Here is a 21,554-nt window from a genome sequence, read left to right as displayed (position 1 = left end):
AATCGGTTGCAGGTGAGGAGGAATCGCCGGCCTCCAAGAGGGACACCGTATCGCACATCAAAATGTATCGCAGATCGAAGGTGATTCGAGGGGCGTCTGACTGAAACGATGCATAGCCAGTTCAGGTAGATATACCAGAGTAAGTGACATGCACGCACACGTGCATCACTATGTAAGTGTGACGATATATTACAGTAAGTGACATGCACGCACACGTGCACCACTATGTAAGTGTGACGTGTCAAACCGCCCACATATTTATCTGCTTGTTTAAGCTTCGCCTCATTGCCCTGCAGGGATGGATGTATAGGTCTGCTTTTGAAAGTAGCAGATCTACAAGCTCACAACGAGTTGCACTGCGACACGGGTGAAAGGGCAGGGACTCAAGGCCCCTCTTGATGTCTACCTGTGCGCGTGGCTGTTCCACTGTTGCTGTGGTTCTTTGTCACGTAAGCACGCCACCATCGGGCCGGATTCTAACCAGAGGCTGCAGGAAGGAGTATGTATGTATGTGGGATGATGTCCTACCAGGTAAGATTAGTTAATTTTTTATTTAATTTTAATGAGTGGAGTTAATCATGAAATGCGCTTGACTGATCAGCAACCAAACTTTACACACACGTTGCACAGAAGTACCTCCATTCTTTTTTTCCTCCCAAGTGTTTTAGACACTACTTGCTAAATCAAACTTTTTGCTCCTCCTATGCACAGCTTTGTGTGTTTGAGTGTATGAGCATGGAATGTGATGGATGATGATAAGAGCGCCCCTCACTTCACACAAGTGTGATTTTTTAAATTTCATTAAAAGTCTTATGTTATTGATACGTCATAGATTACCGACGTCGCAGACGACTGATTGTCACAGGCGGAGACAGTGGCCTTGTGGTTAGAGTGTCCGCCCTGAAACTGGGAGGTCGGGGGTTCGATCCCCGGCCGGGTCATACCAAAGACTGTAAAAATGGGACCCAATGCCTCCCTGCTTGGCATCAAAGGGTTGGATTGGGGGGTCAAATCTACTAATCAAATGATTCCCGAGTGCGGCATGGCTGCAGCTCACCGCTCCTTGGTTGCGGCTCACTGCTCCAAGAGATGGGTCAAATGCGGAGAACAAATTTCACTGCGGTAACGTGTGTGACACATCGTATGACTTTGACTGAGACTGGTTTGATTGATCGATTGATTGAAATATTTATTAACAGTTTGCAGAATTACAGTACATTTCAAGCACAACTCAATACAAAGACTGTTAACTGTGAGTGGACGACCCAATAAAGCATTACACTTGTTTACAAGAGGGTCCACCTTGTTCAATTCATCACATGAAATCCAAGATCTATACATCCGAGACGTTTTTTTCATACGTGTATTCAGCCGAAGGTTGCAGTGACGTCAAGCTATGGCAGCTGCCATGCATTGGCTCTAGGGGAGGAGGTAAAAAAATGAGTTTATAATATCCGCACATAACCGCAAAAACAGGCCAAAAAAAGAGGAAAATAACCGCACGTAATAAGCGCAAACATCTTGGCGCTCATTGGCACGATGCATGCACGCGTGTGAGCATGCCATATTAGCTGAAATGACGCCACTGACTGGAACAAACATCAGATGTTTGTTCCTTCTAAAAAAAACCTTCTAGACGTGTTGTGGAGGTCGAGCACCAGTGCGACAGAAGCTTAAAATCACACTCGTGTGAAGTGACTGTGGGCTGCCACATGATGTCACTGCCCAAAGCAAAAACATCAAAAGTCCATAGACTTGGCTGCCACATGACGCCACGAGTGGGGGACTGTATGTTGTTTTTTTCCGTCCGTAGACTTGGTAGATTTTCGGGGCGCATGAATAGTCGAATATGACTGGTCAATGTGTCCGTTTCACGGGGGACATTCAACCGTAAATGGCAGTTACTTAGTTTCCCTTTCATTTTTAAGTGGTGCAACCACTTAATTACGGAGCTTTGTGTGTCTGTGGCTGGCTGGTTGGGTCTGTCCGAGCACGAAAATAGCGTTTGGTTTGTTTCCATCACCAAGTGTCGCAAGCGCACATGCACACACACACACTGTATATGATGATTTCGGGTGTGACAGTACAGTGACAGTACAGTAGAGGGACCCCCACATGGTAACTGTCATTTCTCGACCGTTTCGGACACGGGGCGGCTCGCCGGAACCGGATGGCACCCTGGGTGCGTTCCTGGGGGTCTGGATGTTCCAGGGACCCCCTGGCGACCCCCACACGGTAACTGTCATATTTCTCGACCGTTTCGGACGCGGGGTGGCTCACCGGAACCGGGCCGGCACTCTGGGCGCGTTCCTGTGGGTCTGGAAGTTTCGGGGACCCCCCGGGGACCCCCACACGGAGTTGCACCACTTACTTCACACAGGGTGATTTTTTTAATTTTGGAGTGGTTCTCAACCTATTCAGGCTGTAACCCCCAAAATAATCATATCTGAACTTGGGACCCTCCAAGAGAATCATATTTGAACTGGGGACCCCCCAAAATTGTTTTGAACTGAACAGCCTGGGCCATGGCTCAATGGTCCAGGCACCTTGGCTGGTAATCCAGTCTGGCAGTGTGCCGCGGGTTCGACTCCCGATCCCGACGGCCTTTACTGCATGTCTTCCCCTCCATCTCTCTCCCCATTTCCTGTCAGCCTACTGTGTCCCTCCATAAAAAATATAAAATAAAGGCGAAAGCCACAAAAACAAAACCTTGTATATTTGAACTGAACAAACACTCTATAGCAATGATTACTATCAGAGTAATAGTGATTTAAGCTTTTTTTTCTTTTTAACATTTTGTTTTAACCAAAATATCACTTACACTATACCTTTAATTTAGGAAAAAAGGAGTTATAATACGCTATGGAGTAAAGAGGTTTCTGCCTGACGACAACAACCATTTACAGAAAAATGAATTAGAATATGGAGTTAAGAGGTTTCTGCCTGACGACAACAACCATTTACAGAAAACGTTACATTCGAGGTCGTAGTGACGACGTCATGATGTATGATGTCATGTGACCACCTCACTGCAGTCACCTGACCCCAGAGACCTCCATCCACCCACACACGTGCAGTCACGCACACACACACCCTCTCTTGGGGGGAGGCTCTGTAGGATACCTCTTTATCCAATCCTTTCACGTGTACACGCACACACTTTAACGTAAATTCAGCTGAACATAGGTACAAATGTCAGTCAGTTATAAAGTTAAGAACTTTCTAATACTAGTGTAGTGATGAGACCCTATCTGTGGGAGAGACACCCCCCCCCCCCCTCCCATCTACACTGAAAAATGCTCAGTGCTAATTCAACTGTGATAGTGTACACTCTGAGAGTTACAGACCCTTTTACCCCTGAAAACCACAGCAGCATCCGTAGGCTGATTCTGAAAATGTTGAGGGGCGCTCTTATCATCATAATAATAATATATCATCTCATTCCGGCCAATCACAATTTGCGTCCTCACTTTTGTCTTAAATTTTTGCGTTTACACAATGTTTGTGTTTACACAAACACTCCGAGCTGGACATAGGAGGGGCTAGCGCCCCTCAATAATGGAAAGCAAAATCAAAAAAATGGTCAATCGTATAGAGCAGTGCTTTTCAACCCTTTTCATATCAAGGACCATTATTTATTCTGCATTTGAGCCACGGACCACCATTTGATGACATTTAGCCTCTCAGACCCATTTGAGCCACAGACCACCGTTTGATGACATTTAGCCTCAGACCCATTTGACCCACGGACCACCATTTGATGACATTTAGCCTCTCAGACCCATTTGAGCCACGGACCACCATTTGATGACATTTAGCCTCTCAGACCCATTTGAGCCACGGACCACCGTTTGATGACATTTAGCCTCTCAGACCCATTTGAGCCACGGACCACCATTTGATGACATTTAGCCTCTCAGACCTAAAACATATAGTACATTTTGTTGTCGTTGGATAACGACGGCCCGTGTACAGCTAATCTCCGCCACCGTTGGCCTGGTCGATGCCAAACTGTGCACACACTCCCTGGATGCCAACGCCGAACCTCTGCCCCACAACGGCCTGTTATAGCGCCACCATGAGGCCGATTTTTGCTAAACACATTTTCTTATATTACTCGCACAATTTGTATCCATAACATCACGCAAATCGGTACACACCATCTCTCCACGACCACAGGTTAGTTTTAAACCGACCACGGGTTAGTTGTAACCCGCCACGCATGTCAGAACTCAGGTGTTTTAACCTGCCACATGAGTTTGTACATCTGCTACATCAGGCAAAATGTGACGGTAGCCTACAGCTGCTCTCGTCATGTTTAGTACACGGCGTCATAGACAATACCAACATGTGCTGTTCCCAGGTCAGCAGCTGGAACCCTGCTGGCCCTCGGGTCGGACACACTGAAACACGCACGCACACACGTGCGCACACGCACGCACATGCACACAAACACCTCCATTTCGTCCGAAACCAACCACATGTCCCCGTCTTCTAATCTGTACTCATTTACATGACAATTAGACAACCTACGCACGCTGTCTGTCTGCTCCTGTCTGTCTGTCTGTCTGTCTCTCACTGTCTGTCTCTCTCTCTTTTTCTCTCTATAACTCTCTAATTGTTTGTCTTTCAGCCTCCCCCCCCCTCTGTCACTCACTACTACCCACATGTACATGTCGTACTGTCAACCTGTCTCACTCACACTTCCCACATCATCGTACTGTCAACCTGTCTCACTCACTACTACCCACATCTACATGTCGTACTGTCAACCTGTCTGTCTCTCATGTTATCTTTATCTATCCACTCTCTCCATTTCTTTCTTTCTCTCTTTCTTTCTTTCTTTCTTTCTTTCTTTCTTTCTTTCTTTCTTTCTACTTCCTCTCTCTCTCTCTCTCTCTCTCTCTCTCTCTCTCTCTCTCTCGCGCTCTCTCTCTCTCTCTCTCTGACCCCCGTCTTTGTCTGTATACTTCTTCTTTTCGTTCTTTTTGTCCAGATCTGCCCACTGGACCCGTAGGAGGGTCCTGGTAGGAGAGACTGATAGAGAGACAGAGAGAGAGAGAGAGAGAGAGAGAGAGAGAGAGATACATAGAGAGACACAGAGAGAGAGAGAGAGAGAGAGAGAGACATAGAGAGAGAGAGAGAGAGAGAGATTTGGTGGGGTCACACGTTAGTGAGCGAGCTCTCGGCCACCATCTCCACTCTTTCTCTCCGTCTCGGAGTCTCCATCCCTCCAGCCGTTATCTGTCCCATACGTGGTCCGTGTGGAGGAGAATCACTACTTTGGAGGATTCTACAAACTCAACACGAGAAGAACCTTCGTTTTCAGGTGAAAGTCTCTTTAAACACTCCATCCTTTGTTGTAAAACTAGATTCCAACGGACGAATGGACTAGCAGTGCGAGTGAGTGTGCGCTTGTGTGTGTGTGTGTGTGTGTGTGTGTGTGTGTGTGTAAGAAGTTTTACATTTGTCCTTTGTACATGCCCACCAGCTCAATATCAGCACCATGCAGGTTGTGAAATAGTTGATCAGTATTTGTAGATACTAAAGATACTGTGTTCTCATTGTATTTGTATTCCTGAAAGAGAGATAGAGAGAAAGAGAGAGAGAGAGAGAGAGAGAAATTGCTGAAATAAACTATAGCCTGTATCAAATTGTTCCAAAGTGATTGAATCTGAATCCTGATGATGAAACAAACCACATGAACACTCGTTCCTATATTCTGGGACGGAACATTCACTCAAAATAGCAGATCTATATGTAGATCTTATTCTTGGGCTGTCACGATTACGAAATCTTTAGTTTTTTTTAATTTTCATACACATAATTGCGATTAACGGTTGAATTGTGTGGCTTATAGGCCTTGTAAATGAACAAAAAATATGCACGGGACACATATGACAAAAACTTAAATACACAATTGAATGACTGACAGTGACCTGACAGCAATAATAAAAATAAATATTGTATTGTGGCCAAAATATGGCATGTTTATAACTAAAAATGTTTTACAAAATAATGGAAATGGCAGATTAAAGGCTCACAGCACGACATGTTTATGAGCTCGTAGATCGGCTATTTCCACAATATATATATATTTTAAAAACGTACTACTACTACGTTCTCAACATGGAATGGATTATGGCGATTCAGCAACGTAATAGTTAGCTCAAATAATTGCGATTAGGCTATCATGTAATCATTGTGACAGGTCTACAGTATATAGATCAGCTATTTCCAGCAAAGAGATTTGGTGTAGAGACGCAGGTCTGTTTTAGTAAGAACAGAGTGCTCACTGCTTATAGTGGTTAAAGACTCAACCAACAAAGTGTATACCGTGGTTTTCATTTCGCTCATTGTGACTTCAAACTGACTGGAGTGATATTCAGTATAGTTCGCCTCTGAGCAGTGTAAATGTTGATAGCAACTTTGATTTTAAATAGTTGATTTGAATAGTATTTAATTTAGTTTGTCATATTTTGGTTATCTGAAAGACACATGAGCAAAACTAAGCATGAAATGAGTTGTCTTAGTTCTACTTTCTGGATCTCTTCTCCACTAGTCCCTCCTTAACATTTTAGTCATAGTTTTGGGTCATCAAAGCTTTGTTTTTATTTAGTTTTTGTTTGGTTTCCGTCAGAGAACAAAGGTAGTTGACAAGACATTTTTCGACATATTTTTTGTCTGCAAAATGAATTAACACGTCTCTGTGCAGTTCATGCAGACTTGAAATGTGAAATAAGTCACCAAATGTGATGCTGCTGGAAATCAGATTAATTATGAAAGTTAATACAGAAAGAAACAATAGAGAAAAACCTCATTGAACATCAGCATACTGTGTCTGTCTCAACATACATGTGTAAACATTACGAGTGCAACAGTTAAATCCTAATTGGTTGATTGGGGGGGGTGGGAAGTAACTGATAGAATAATCACTTTGCTTTTAACCAATAGAATAATCACTCAATCTGCTTTTGCTTCTTTTGAATTGGAATCCTGAAAAAAGTAACAGTTTTGGATGGGCATGTAACGATTCACTCAACTCACAACACGATTCCAATCACGATACTAGGTTCACGATACGATTTTTCAAGATTTTCTAAAAACATTACTTTCCAGACAATTTTCTTTTTGTCTTTTTTTTTTAATTATTTCTCTTACATAAATCCAGTTTTTTCTTTCTCTTTTAATTTTCTTCTCTTATCCTCTTTTCATTCCAGTATTAAATTACTGAAAACTATTTTTTAATCAATTAATTCTCTTACAAAGATCCTGTATTTTGTTCTCTTTTTTTACGTGCCGATTCAAATTGTGATTTAATCGTGATTGAGATTGTCACCGGTTTGAATCGATTTTAATCGATTTGCAACATATCTTTTACATGCCTATAGTTTTGGACATACAGTATGAGGTTTCTACCTGACCCGACAGATATAAACAGAACACAGTCCTCAGAATGTCACATTACTGTATATTATAATGTATAAACAGACCCAGACACTGAGGATTGGATTGTACTGGAAGAGTTGAATGAACCCATTAAAGGCCTATTCATGTTGTAGTTTTAGTAAAAACAGAGAGATGTATTTGTGTGAGTGGTGAGTGGCTTATCACCGCGGTTCAGTGATGTCATGTTGTAGTTTTAGTAAAAACAGAGAGATGTATTTGTGTGAGCGGTGAGTCTCTTACCACCGCAGCTCAGTGACGTCATGTTGTAGTTTTAGTAAAAACAGAGAGATGTGTTTGTGTGAGCGGTGAGTGGCTTACCACCACGGCTCAGTGATGTCATGTTGTAGTTTTAGTAAAAACAGAGAGATGTGTTTGTGTGAGCGTTGAGTATGAATAGGCCTTATATGAGACCGGGAAAGCATCTGTGTCTCTTTGGATTTTTAACCACCATTATTTTATACTTTGACTATTCAAAAATAGCAGATATACAAGCTCATGGCGTGCCACTTTGTGCCGCATTATGAGTTTTTACATCTACTACATTAGAAAAAAATCATGAAAATGTGTGCACATTTTTGAATATAGGCCTAGATGCATTTTTTTAAGTGAACAACTTTGCTTCCCGGGTCCCTGGCTGGCTGGAACAAAATATTTTGAGATGGGGGTCCGCGGCCAAATACATAACTTTAGGTGGTCCTTGACAAGAAAAGGTTTTGAGCACCACTGATAAACAAACACACGTTGTATCCAGAAGACTGGATTTAGAAGACATTTGTATAGAATCGACCTCAATGCATTGTGCAAGAATTCTGGATGCCATGTTGTGTAAAATTGCAGAAAGTAGTAGAGAACATCGTGCAGTGAAGTGTTAATTTGACTAACGAACGTGTAAACTTGTGAGTTACTTTGTAGGCGTGAGCCAAAGGTTTATTGGCTTATGTCAGTGCAGGACAATATTTTAAAACCACATTTTCTTTAAATAAAACAACACACAACTGCAATCATCTATGATAACAGATAACATGATAGAACATTTTAGTGAGCAAGATCTGTTACTTCCTTTAGCAAATATTATATCAATTACCTTTTCAGTTAATACAATAATCAAGAAGCATGTTCATCAGCGAAACAATTCTGATATTTCTTTTAAAATAATTGACTAAGGACAAACCAGTGAATTGATGGGGATGAAACATAAAACTATTGGATACAATTGGTATAACAAACTGGAAATGTATTTTCTGTTTACTGAAGTAATACACTATACTAGCAATGATTACTATCACATATAGAGCTATTTAACACCGTTACTGAACACACACTCTATATCTATAGCAATGATTACTGTCACAATATAGAGCTATTTAACACTGTTACTGAACACACTCTATAGCAGTGATTACTATCACAATATAGAGCTATTTAACACTGTTACTGAACACACACTCTATAGCAGTGATCACAATATAGAGCTTTAACTGTAACAAATACACTGTTTTCAACCAGAATAAATCACTTACACCACGTTTAAAAACCCATTTCTATAAAGTAACATCGCTTCATTGTGATATCATTCAGCGCCATTGAGTGATTACAATGTGTGTGCGTGTCCGTGCGCTCAGTGAGTGTGTTTGTGGGTCTATTATCCAGCGCTCGGCAGTCAATACGCATCTCATCAATAATGTATCAGTATATGGAATCGTGTCTTATAACGTGTAAGAGTTAATTCTCAAAATAATAAGTCTCCAACAGGAGATGGAGTCTTTCTCCCCCCAAAATGGATGCTTTGTATTTTTTTTTAGAAGGCAAGGCAAACACAATTATACAATGACTTGAAAAATGAAAAATAATTGAAAATGTATAGATGCAGTTACAGTGAAGAGAAAGAAAATAAAATTACCCTATTGGTCTGAATATAAGACGTTTTTTTGTCCCAAAGGAAATATCCTAAAAAACGGCGTCATATTATAATCGGGGACTAGACTATTTGACATTCAGTGTTCTTTTTCCACAAATGATTCTTGAAAAATGGGGGTCGTGTTATAATCAGAGTCGTCTTATATTCGACAACAATACAGTAAGTACCTTAATCAGCGGTAGTGTCCGTTGTGTTTTGGTCCCCTCGGCTAACTCTGAGCTAGATACGTGAAACAGACTTCCGTTTTAACTCTCCTTTTACCTGGAATCTAAAATAGAATGCATGTTAAAAATGGACTCCATGATCTCAGGTCATCTGGGAAAGATCTGTACAACCCAAAAAAGAAACGTATGGAAGCAGATTTTAGTGTTTATGCTCCACATATCTGGAGCAAACTCCCAACTCATTGGGGCCATTTAAAAACCTGCTAGCTAATCTTGTTGTTCTAAATGGTCACTGTTTTAATTGAGTTGCTCTTGTTTGTTTACATGCTCGTTTTCTTTTACATTGTACAATTCATCGTTTTTTGCTGTTCTTATCTTCATTAGTATTATTGCACTGTTGTATTGTGCCTTTTGTAATCTCGGCATCATTGAAAATGATGAGGGGTGAGGGCTATCTCAAGAGAAAATAAATAAAGGTTGAATGTAAAAAAAATAAAAATAATAGTGGCAGCAGAAGACCTGCAGTTTTCTGGGAGTTTTCTCCAGATATGTGGAGCATAAACACTAAAATCTGCTTCCATACGTTTCTTTTTTGGGTTGTACAGATCTTTCCCAGATGACCTGAGAGGTCTGGATGGTTCATCATATCATACATCAGTGGTTCTCAAACCTTTTCATGTCAAGGACCCCCCAAACACCAACACAGAACACACCCACACACTAGCAGTGATTCTCAACCCGTTTAATTTCAAGGACATTTTTATCAATAGTTAAAATAGTCAATCTAAAAGCTCACAACGCGTCGATGTAGATTGGCTATATTTAACTATTCCAAAAGTTTGTCAAAATAGTAAAAAAAAAAAAGCAAAGTAGTTTAGGGATAAGGGATAAGGGATGGACGAAAATAAGAGCCCCAAATCTCTCTCTACTGAAAATAGCTTATCTACAAGCTTGTAGATCTGTTCTTTTGGAGAAGTGTTGGCCCCCCGGTATAGGGGGGCTTGGGTTCTTGTGGTTAACCAGAATAACCTCCCAGACAGACGTGGTCGGAAGTGGAGGAGGTTTGGCCGTTTCACTGACTGCACTAAAGAGAGAAAACGTGATTAGTGCTTCATTCAAACATGTATGTAGGCCTCATATCGTCAATGGCTTTTCAGGATTTCAAATTCAGAAGCATCAAAAGTAGCAGATCTGCAAGCTCGAGGCTTCAAGCTTGCTTCTGTGCGAGGCTGTAGTGTGAAGGCCGTTAATTTACGGAAAAAACGTTTTTATATGGAGATGAGAGATTTTAGCGACGATATGTATATAATGTGTATCATATGACACACGCACACACACGGTATAATGATATAATGACAGCCGGTAATGTATGGGCTGATGGGGATATAGAGATATATATATATATATATATAGTGTATAAAGTGTCAGCCGGTAGGTAGGTATGGGCAGGAATGGAGGACAAAGATCCGTATTAACAAAAAGAACACATGACACATGATGAAGAACACATGACACATGATAAAGGACACATGACACATGATAAATCGGCGTGTTGTGGCGTCGCAGCCCGCTCGGACCCCCGGCTGACACCACCGCGGCCGCCAGACAAAAACCCACCGTCCCCAAACCCACCCCACCGAGAGGCTGCGTGGGCGAGGGGTGCACGGGGCCAACAGTCCCCATGGAGCACGGTGTGCGTGTGTGTGTGTGTTTGTGGAGGATGGGGGTTTACGGCAATGTGTGTTTTTGGTTTGTGTGAGCACTTTATTTGTGCGACAGCGGGACAGTGAAGGAAGTAAAATAGTCTCTGTGTGTGTGTGTGTGTGTGTGTGCGCGCACGCACGTGTGAGAGAGGGAGCGTTTTTCTGCAAGTGTGAGAAAATTAGTGGTTTCGAAGTGTGTGTATGTGGGTGTTTTTGTCAGAAATCGACATGAGTGTGTGTGTGTGTGTGTGTGTAATGGACCAAACCCCCCATCTGTCACATGGTGGGCGGGGCGTCTCAATGACACAATACAATACACACCAACATTTTTGTAACTGTGGGCGTTCAAAAGGAGCAGTGGAAACAGGGAGACCGAGCACTGCAACCAGAGAGAGAGAGAGAGAGAGAGAGAGAGAGAGAGAGAGAGACAAGGGTGTGTGGGGGTTTTGTGACACAATCAAGTTGCTCCCAAAATACTAACTCAAAAAAATGAAAATGGAAACTCACTAGCTATAGTGTTTCACTTAGTGCTGCACAATTAATCGAATAAAGATGGAGATGTAGATTCAGACACCTATGAGATCTCATTTTGTGAAGAATTGTAATAAACGGTGCAGCACTAGTTGGCTGTCCAATTCATTGTAGTTACTCTTATGTTTTTGCTACAAGACTTTAAGAGAGGTTTAACTCAAGCACTTTGATGTTATCTGTTTAAAACCACAGTAGTTATGGCTCCAGGTGACACATTTTGAATGTAGTAATGTTCAGCAACTACATGCTAAAGGCAAAAAAATAAATAATAATAATAATTGTGTGAGAATTGTGATCTCAATTGAGATCACAAGAATCATGCAGCAATAATATAATGTGTATTTCTCTCTATATCTCACTCTATATCTACAGTATATCGCACTCTATATCACTCTCTATATGTCTGAGATGTCTCACTCTATATTATTTTACAGTATATATCGCATTCTATATCACTATGTATCTCACTCCAAGTAGAGAGGCTAAAGGTCAAGTTTACAAAGAATTGAGGGTTTAAAGTCATTAAATCTGAAAGCACACATTTAACATAAATCAAACATCCCTGTCCCTGCTTCATCTCTCTCAGCTAAGAGGTCCCTGCTTCATCGCTCTCTCAGATAAGGGGTCCCTGCTTCATCGCTCTCTCAGATAAGGGGTCCCTGCTTCATCTCCCGCTCAGCTAAGGGGTCCCTGCTTCATCTCCCGCTCAGCTAAGGGGTCCCTGCTTCATCTCTCTCTCAGCTAAGAGGTCCCTGCTTCATCTCTCTCAGCCAAGGGGTCCCTGCTTCATCTCTCTCTCTAAGGGGTCCTTGGCCTGAAAGAAAAGAAACATTGAAGACCCCTGCTTGTAGCTACTTTTCATGCTTTTGTGTGAGGCTGTAGTGTGATCATTTGAGATGAGTTATATGACATTGCTTCAACATTAACACCTCCATAGATCCTTGACGACACGCTCACAGAGTGATAAATACAGTGTATGACAGTTCCATGGTGTGTCATCATCATCATCAACACCTTCACATTCTATTTCTGTATTTCCCTTTTCTTTAAATATAAGCTATGGTCCTTTTTTACGCAACTGGACCAGGAGGGAAGGAGTTTCCTGTTCCCTCCGTTCTATTTCAGATTGAACCAATACGACAACAACCACATCATCACAGACATGACTAAGAGCTCCCACTACCAACCACTACTCCATGCAAAACTCTGAAACACACACAACACACGCAAGTTACCATCCACTATAGGCTCCATGTAAAACTCTGAAACACACACACAACACAACATAACACAACACAACACAAGACAACACAACACAACACAACACAACACACGCAACAACACAAGTGTTGTTTCTGTACAACAGTCTAGTGACATAGCTTGTATTGTAGGTAAATTGGCCTGAAAAAGAAATAAATAATAATAAGAAAAAAAATCTATCCAGAGACCACAAGGGGAGGTAAATGTAATCTCTTTCGTACAATAGTGTTTTGTATACATTTTGTTTGAGCTATGTTGATGAATATTGAATACCATAGTAAGTATAGCCTATTCAATTGATTAATCAATACAATTATTATACAAATCGATTTCAATGTTAAGTGTTAAACGTATATTAGACATGTCATCTACGGCATTGGTTCCTTTCACAATGCAATGCCCCAAAATAATCATATTTGAACCCCCCCCCCCCCCCCCGATTAAAACGGTATATATAACACTCCTCCAAACCAGACCGAAATGGAATATTCTCTTAGTTTAGTTTATTTTGAACATAAGATCAAGTACAAAGTGGTTTCAGCAAAGAAAAAAAGGCATGGGCTGAAGCTAAAAGCATAGAGCTTATAGCTTCTTCCAATTGAGGTGTTTACTGTACATGGGCAATTTTATTCTGTGGTACGAATGTATCACTAAGTAGATTGTGATTTTCTTATTTTTTTTCTAGGTCGAGGCTCCAGCCGTTACTCCAGGGAGGCTGACCCGACGCAGCAGGTTTCGGTGTGGTCCGCCCTCCACCGCCCACCATCCCCATCGTCCCGGAGGCCGACCCCGGCTTCCCCCCCCCCCCCTCCCTCCGAGAGCCGCGGCGGTGCGCAGGCAGGAGGCAGGCAGGCATGGCGCACGGCGGCCAGCCCGACATCAGCCACCACATGTACGCGCCTCCTCCTCCTCCGTCGTACTCATGCGCGGGCGACGTGTACCAACAGGACCCGTCGTCAGGAGGAGGAGCTGCAGCCGCAGCGGCGGGGGGGTATCTGTCCGCCTCTGCGGCGTGCGCCGTGGGCGTGGCATACCACCACGCGCACCACCACCACCACCACGCGCCGCCACCCGCCTACAACTCGGCGTCCAAACCCAGCGCCGTGCAGGTGGACGCCGGGGCCGCTCTGCTGTCCATGGTCCCCGACTACGGAGGCTTCTACCAGCAGAGCTGTCAGCGGGACGCGATGGTCGCCCCGCCGTCGGTCTTCTCGGAGAGGAAGTCGTCATCGCTACCGTACCCGTTAGACGGCCTGCGCACGGCGGCCCCTCCTCCGCCCCTCACCCCTCTGAACACCATCAGGAACTTCACACTGGGCGCCATGATGCCTGCGGCACCCACCGCAGCCCCCATCGAGGGCCCCATCATGGCCGCTGTCGCCTTCCACGGCCACCCCCACCACCACCACCACCTGCCCCTCAGGCCCATCCTGAGGCCCCGCAAGTACCCGAGCCGGCCCAGCAAGACGCCCGTGCACGAGCGGCCGTACCCGTGCCCGGCCGAGAGCTGCGACCGGCGCTTCTCGCGCTCCGACGAGCTCAGCCGGCACCTGCGCATCCACACGGGACACAAGCCGTTCCAGTGCCGCATCTGCATGCGCACGTTCAGCCGCAGCGACCACCTCACCACGCACATCCGCACGCACACGGGCGAGAAGCCCTTCTCCTGCGAGCAGTGCGGCCGGAAGTTCGCGCGGAGCGACGAGAGGCGGCGGCACGCCAAGATCCACCTGCGGCAGAAAGAGAAGAAGACGTCCTAAAGCAGTGTGTGTCCTGTGTCCTGTGTGTGTGTGTGTGTGTACGTCTGTAATCCCACCAACTCATAATTTTTCACACGCGTTCCACACCACCACAGGGAGTGCAGTGTCCGGCATTGAGTCGGTCGGATAACACGGTTGTCCAGAAACGCCACAAAAAGGCTCTGGTCAGCCTCAGCCAGTGGACCTAACGAGCCCAAGTCCCCTCACCTGTAGAATTCCCAGCCTCAGCCAGAATGCCTCAGCCAATGGATTTCCATGGCAACCCGACCACACCTGCCATTTGATTACTTAACCAGTCCACTTTTCGCAGTCAGTTTGCACTCTTCAGACACAGCTAGACGGACAGATACAGAGATCTCCATATACAGTATGGGCACAAAAGGGACACAGACAGAAAAGACAGACAGTTTAAAACGGGTGCTATGACAACGGGTATTGCATACTAGGTTCCCAACTTGCATCGTTCCCAAGTAGGCCGGTGGCCGACGGGCACAGGTCTAGTATTAACAATGCATCACCATTGTTCCGGCGCGGCCCGGCGTGCAGCTAGCTAGCTACGGTACAGAAGATCTAGACAACATGGCTGAATGTAGAAGTGTGAAGCAGGGGACATCACCATGCTAGCTTGTGGTGAACATTCTTGTCAAAATTGCATTTTTGCCACGGACATAGAAAATGAGCGGACAATAACATTAATAGAAAGAAACACATAAAGAGCTAGGTCTGAATGATTATAACAGGTCTGTAACTCCGAGGCCCTTTTTACACCGGTTGGGAACGGTTCAGTTCATTTTGGTTCTTAGTCCATGAGCCAGAGCTCCAAAATTGGAACGTTAATTATGAATTGAGTGGGCAAAACCATACCTTCGCCATGAAACTTACTTACACAAAGACAATGATTTATTGTATTACAAATCTTACATTTTTGAATATGCAAATGATGCATTATATAGCCTAGGCTACTACTTTGGAAGGGTTATCATAAACATATATAATTTACTTATATTGATCCTATAAACAATTTTATATAGGTATGGTTTTGCACACTCAATTTAATAATTGATGTTCCTATTTTGGAGGTTTGGCTCATGGACTAAAAACTGGTTCTGAACTGAACCGGTTCCCAACCGGTGGAAATGGGGCCAGAGAGTGTTCACTCTCTGAGTAAACTCTCCGAGTTGGTGTCCTTGCAAATAAAACGTTTGAGACCCACTAGTAATAGTGGACTCATAATGTGCCATAGTGTCGTAGTAAATCACTGTCATACATATTCTGAAGAAAATCTGGAGGCGTGGTGTGTAAAAACCGAGGGGGTCAGTGCTTTGTGCTCTGTGCCCCGACAGTTTGTCATTGTGCCATTTGTTCTCAGGGATACAAAATAAAACAAAAAACAGTACAAACCACCAAGTGAGATTGATGGAGATTGTTTTTTTTTTAAATTATTATACATTTTTATGCCACGATTTTTTTCACCCATTTTGGTCACCCAGTGTCAATTATCTAATGTAATCCTGGGCGCTACACTTCCTCTGCCAACCTGGGGAGAGCAACGGACTGACCTCATGCTTCCTTCAATGCATGACGAGTCCAAGCCGCTTCTTTTCACCTGAAGGGGGGGGGGGGGGGGGGGGTTTCCTTGGTTGGACGTAGCGCGTAGAAGGAACACGTTATTCCAACCAGTTCCTTTCCCCTCCATCAGGCGCCCCGGCTGGTCAAGATTTTAGTTTTAGCTTCGCTGCGATAAAGAGATAGCTGATGTGCAGTGTCGTGTCGCTGCTGTCTGGTAGAAACCTCCTATCTCTCCATGTTTTAACTTTTTGTGTATTTTCTGTAAATCAACGCGCCCTGCTTCATCACACTACAGCGTCACACAGAAGCATCGAAAGTAGCAGATCTCAAAGCGCGAGAAAATATCTCTTCGTCTTTGAATAATAACATGCATAGAATTTGAATTGAAACAAGGAGAGAGAGAGAGAGGATTTAGGGAATAGAGGGTATGCACGTGACATCATCATCATACTAGTTATGCAGGAACGCCTACCGAGTGGCAAAATAATACTTTCTGGCCTTGACAGCCCCATACAAACACAAAAGTCCTATCTGATTGCATTAAACAACGTTAAACAACATTAAACTCGATTTTTGCCATTCACTTTATGCATGCGCATACCCCATATAAAAAGGCACTGGATTTAATTTACTGGTGGTGTAAAACAAGAAAACACAAACTTAAGTGGACATCACTAAGCTCTGCTGGGTACAGCAGTACAACTAACAGACCTCTGGGTGGGGCTAAAGAGCTGCTCCAAAGCCTCTGTCTGGTCCTTTTCTATTGAACTACCTACCTACTAGCATTTCAATTTGTTTTCAAAAATAGCATTCATCATTCCTACATACAGTAGTTCCTACATAACTCTAGCAGTGAGTGACCAACATCCTGTCATGATCACATGACTTCATAGATGTGATGTCCCAGATGTCACAGGGGTAACAAAGTGCAAAAATAGTCACTGTCACCCAGTAAAAATAACAATATAATAATAAATATATCTGCAAGCAGCGATAAGGCGGGACCAAGAAAGAAGACTATACGCAATAAGAAAAATATGCACAAATACTCCTACTAAAGAAATCGCCGTAAAAAATGTAAAAAAGAAAAACATATTTAGCCCCATGCTCAAATGTCCCCGCCCCCCTGTCAAAAACAGCTAAAATCACTAAAACGAAAGAAAGCAGCAAATAAAATAAAAAGTAACATTCATCTTTTACTTACCTACCTAAAACATGAACCTTGGTTGAAAAAAACCCTAAAATTGTCCTTTATTAAGGTTGTTTAATGCAATCAGATGTGTTTGGATGTATGAGTTTTTTTGTCACTCATTAGGCACGCTCCCACAGAACTTCACAGAACTTTGTCACTCAGTAGGCACGCTCCCACAGAACTTCCCGGTATGATGATGATGCCACATGCATACCCTCTATTAACTGCAGCAACTGTGCCGTCAGGAATGTTTTTTCCTTTTTTTAATCAAATTTGCACTCATGGAGACAGTAACGTAACGACTCTCATGGGAATAGAAACCTTTTGTGCAGACAGTCATTTTATAAGAATGGATATTTTGGAGAAAAAACAAAAACGCTGGTGGTTTAGTTTTGCTACGGTACAGGTCTGTTCACATATAACACCAGCAATGTTGAATGTATAAGAAAAGATGAAATAAATTATCTCAGCTCTGATGTGTCAATTATGATTATTATTATGAAAAAAAAGTCCAACGCTGAAGCTTCTGTTGGATAAGGATTGATGAAAATCATTGTAATAAATACAAACCTGTAGAACTGTGATTCTCAACCTTTCTTTTATTTAAAAATAACTTTGTGTTCACATAAATAAACAATTAATGTATCGTTGCTGACAGGCAATTTAACCCCACCCCACCCCATTTGGTTCCATTATGTACAGTTGTACACTCTCAGAGTAACAGACCCCGAAAGGGTCCGACACATTGAGAACTCTGAGAACGCTGCTCTTCTTCCAGGCCAGAGTATAGAGCACCGAAGTCTGACGTCAATATCGGTAGAGGGCGCAAATCCACAGGTTCATGTACTTTTTATTTGCATTGTAATCCCCATAGGAGGATTTTAGATCGCTTCATATAATAACTGTTTGAAAAATAAACATGTCATCCCGGCCGTTTCACTCATATGGATATGAAGAATCAACTGACTGAGAGAAAACGCTATTGTTACTTCTACTGAATTAGTTACATTTTCGCTAGAAACAGACTGTATCATAAGTGACTGACTGTCACAAACGATACAGATACACCTCCCTGACAATATAACGATACAGACACCTCCCTGACAATAACGCAGAGACGATGTAGAACAGCTAGTTGGACTATTTTAAAAATGTTTTTCAAGATAATAAAATATGGCAAAGAAGTTTAGGGGAAAAGGGTCACGAGACCCAATCTGACATTTTGTGAAACAAATATCTGTATTTAAACATTGAATGTATTACTGGTATTTTTTATGTATATACTTTTAGGGGAAGTTCTCGATAAGCCTTTTGGCTTCTAACTTCTCCGGCACAATATTAACATGTATGTATCTTTCTTCTGTTTTAAATTTTTTTATGTGCTAATAAATAAAACCTAAAAACCTAAACGTGTGACGTGGAAAAAGGAGCCTTAACTAGAGCCTTAAGCTTTGGTTTTTAACCTCCACTTTGCTTGAAATACATCAGATACATTAGAGTTTAAAAGAAGCTGCTTCTCGATATGTGTAGAATCATGCATTCTATTGCTAGACTGACCAAATCAAATCACCTTTAATCCTAAAAAGGTGTTGCAAGTGATCTCTCTTCGGCTGAAATAATAATGCTTAACTTCTACATTCATATAGTAATTATTGCTGTAGTGTTTGTTCAGTAACAGGGGTCTTACCCGTCTCTCCAGCTTGTTAAAATGTTTTCATGTCTATAAATATTTAGGTAAGCCATCATTTCCCTCTAGAAGCCTCTATATTATTGTTCTGGTGTAAAGACACATCCCTCTGGCTGTAGTTTTGTTTTGCTCCCCAGTTTTTATGTCAACGTTCATCCCTGTGCCGGGACGCCTCTGCAGACGCGTTGTGAGCTTGTAGATCTGCTATGTTCAGCCAAGAGGTTTGGTGTACAGGGGAAAAAAGAAAAAAGTACAGAGCCAACGGTCAAGTTTACTAATTATGGAGGGTTTAAGCTGTTAAATGTCTGAAAATATACATTTTAACACAAATTCAATGTGTAGTCCCTGCTTCATCCGTCTCTCTGTTATGCTATGGGGTCCTTAGTCTCGCGTGGCCAGACTGTTGCCTCTCGCAATTTTCAAATGCTTCCGTCATACAGTCTGGAGCAAGCGGTAAAGCCTCCTCCCAACTTCCGTTACATCTTTACAGTCGTGCAAATGTATCCTAGTATAAACAGAAATCCTCTAAGCATATATAGCTTGCTGCTTAGCAGAAATGGAAATACAAAAATAAAACGTAAAGATATTTTAAAATATATTTTCATGGACGTAAATGGCAGCTTCCTTACTCGGATTTGGGGGAGGTGTAGTTCCAGACTCCACAGTACTATATAGCATTCGGAGTCTGGCTACGCGAGACTATGACGTCCTTGGACAGAAAAAACGTTGCTCTATTATAGCAATCACAATATAGAGCTATTTTATTTAACACTTATTTCAACAAACACAACAAAAATCACCCCCTTTAATTCATCCATTTCAAATCAGAGAGTTCACCACGGAACGGAAGCCCCGATTCATACTCGACGGTATGGAAGTGTCACGTGCCATAATCAGACCATCTGATCTGCTATTTCTGGAAGGCTTTCAGAATAAACTTCTGACTAAGAAGAAAACAGGAGATGCCATGCAGGGTCGAAAAGTGGTTCGATCAGATCATTAAATTACAGTGAATGTTTACAGGGTATGAGCTACCCTCATACAAATGGGTGCATGTGTTTGGTTTCGACATACTGACAGTCCAACAGGCATTAGTCCGACACAATACCCCAACCCCTAACCCCACAGGGAAGCCGCGGGTGAGTCTTAACCGGCCACGCATGTGTCTTAACCGGCCACGCATGTGTCTTAAACGGCAACGCATGTGTCTTAACCGGCCACGCATGTGTCTTAAACGGCAACGCATGTCGGGAGGTAAGGGTGAGTCTTAACCGGCCACGCATGTGTCTTAACCGGCCACGCAAGTGTCTTAAACGTCAATGCATGTGTCTTAACCCGGCAACGCATGTCAGGAGCTAAGCGCTGAGTCTTAACCGGCCACGCATGTGTCGGACTGTCGCATGCTAGTAGGCCTACGTTGGACCAACGTATGTGCCGCCATAAAAACACCCCCTCCTCATAAAGTCACGTGGGGGCCGGGGTACTGTTCGCTTCCGCACCAGAAGTCGGACGGCTGTGAGATCTCCATGAGCCAGACCTCCTTGTCCTCCTGTTGCTGGCGGTCCTGACCCTCACTTCCCGCCACACCGCAGCCGGCCTGCACAGACGACGCCGACGGCGGCGCCGGTAGCACTTTGTAGTAGTGGCAGTCTCGCCCGTCGTCGGGCTCGTAGGGCGGGGCCAGCACGTCCAGGAAGGCGGTGGGCCCGTCCACGGCGTCGATCTGGTGCAGGTTGTTGGCGTGCGGCGAGAGCACGCACGGCGGGCTGTCCTCCGTGTACTCGCCCGTGGAGCGCAGCGCCGAGCGTCGCAGGGCGCCGCGCTGGAACAGCGAGGTGGGCGGGGGCTCCGTGGAGGAGGAGGAGGCCGACGCACCTGAGCAGCGGTGGAAAGTTAACTCCGTTAAGACCTGGAGACCAGATTCTAATCTATATGTCTTCTAAATCCTGACAGCTTTTCGGGGGGGAAAAAACAACTAGGTTTCTTCATCAGTGGTTCTCAAACTTTTTTAACCCCCAGAATCATATGTATTTGGCCACGGACCCCCATCTGAAAATAGTTTGTTACAGGGACCCCCTAGAAGCAAATATCTGAGTTAAAAACGAATACAAATAATTAAAAATTATATAAGCTTGTATATCTATATTTTTCAATAGCTAAAGTTTAAAAGAATGTTTAAAAGTGGTTAAAAGCTAAAGTAACATAGTTCCAGGTCTTAATGGGTTAAACCGAGTACATAATGTCTGTCGGGGGGGAACCTCTTATCTCCATATTTGAACTGTTTGTGATTTGACGGGCGCTAGCCTCTCCTATATTCAGCT

At 43.3% G+C, this 21,554-nt stretch overlaps 2 protein-coding genes across 3 annotated transcripts in view; one reads left to right on the top strand and one right to left on the bottom strand.

Annotated features, from left to right (window-relative positions):
* The window catches only part of LOC306931076 (2-aminoethanethiol dioxygenase-like), a 61,665-nt gene that overhangs the window by 37,444 nt on the left and 2,667 nt on the right, over positions 1-21,554 (bottom strand). Inside the window, exon 4 of one of the 2 annotated variants that reach the window (XM_079512262.1) lies at positions 18,249-21,108. The exons of the other annotated variant lie outside the window; for it this stretch is intronic. Within the exon in view, the coding sequence (XP_079368388.1) occupies positions 20,690-21,108 (419 nt within the window). The 3' untranslated portion in view covers positions 18,249-20,689. Of the gene's footprint in view, positions 1-18,248; positions 21,109-21,554 lie in introns of those variants that run through there. 2 annotated transcript variants of the gene reach the window in all.
* LOC306931437 (uncharacterized protein) lies at positions 13,880-14,785 on the top strand (the record flags this gene model as incomplete). The annotated part of the gene is made up of 1 exon (XM_079512838.1): positions 13,880-14,785. One exon carries the CDS (start codon positions 13,880-13,882, stop codon positions 14,783-14,785), a length of 906 nt encoding a protein of 301 aa, XP_079368964.1.

The sequence above is a fragment of the Electrona antarctica genome (genome assembly GCF_951216825.1).
Source record: "Electrona antarctica genome assembly, chromosome: 10".
Lineage (NCBI taxonomy): Eukaryota > Metazoa > Chordata > Actinopteri > Myctophiformes > Myctophidae > Electrona > Electrona antarctica.
This window is presented reverse-complemented; position numbering and strand designations above follow the sequence as displayed.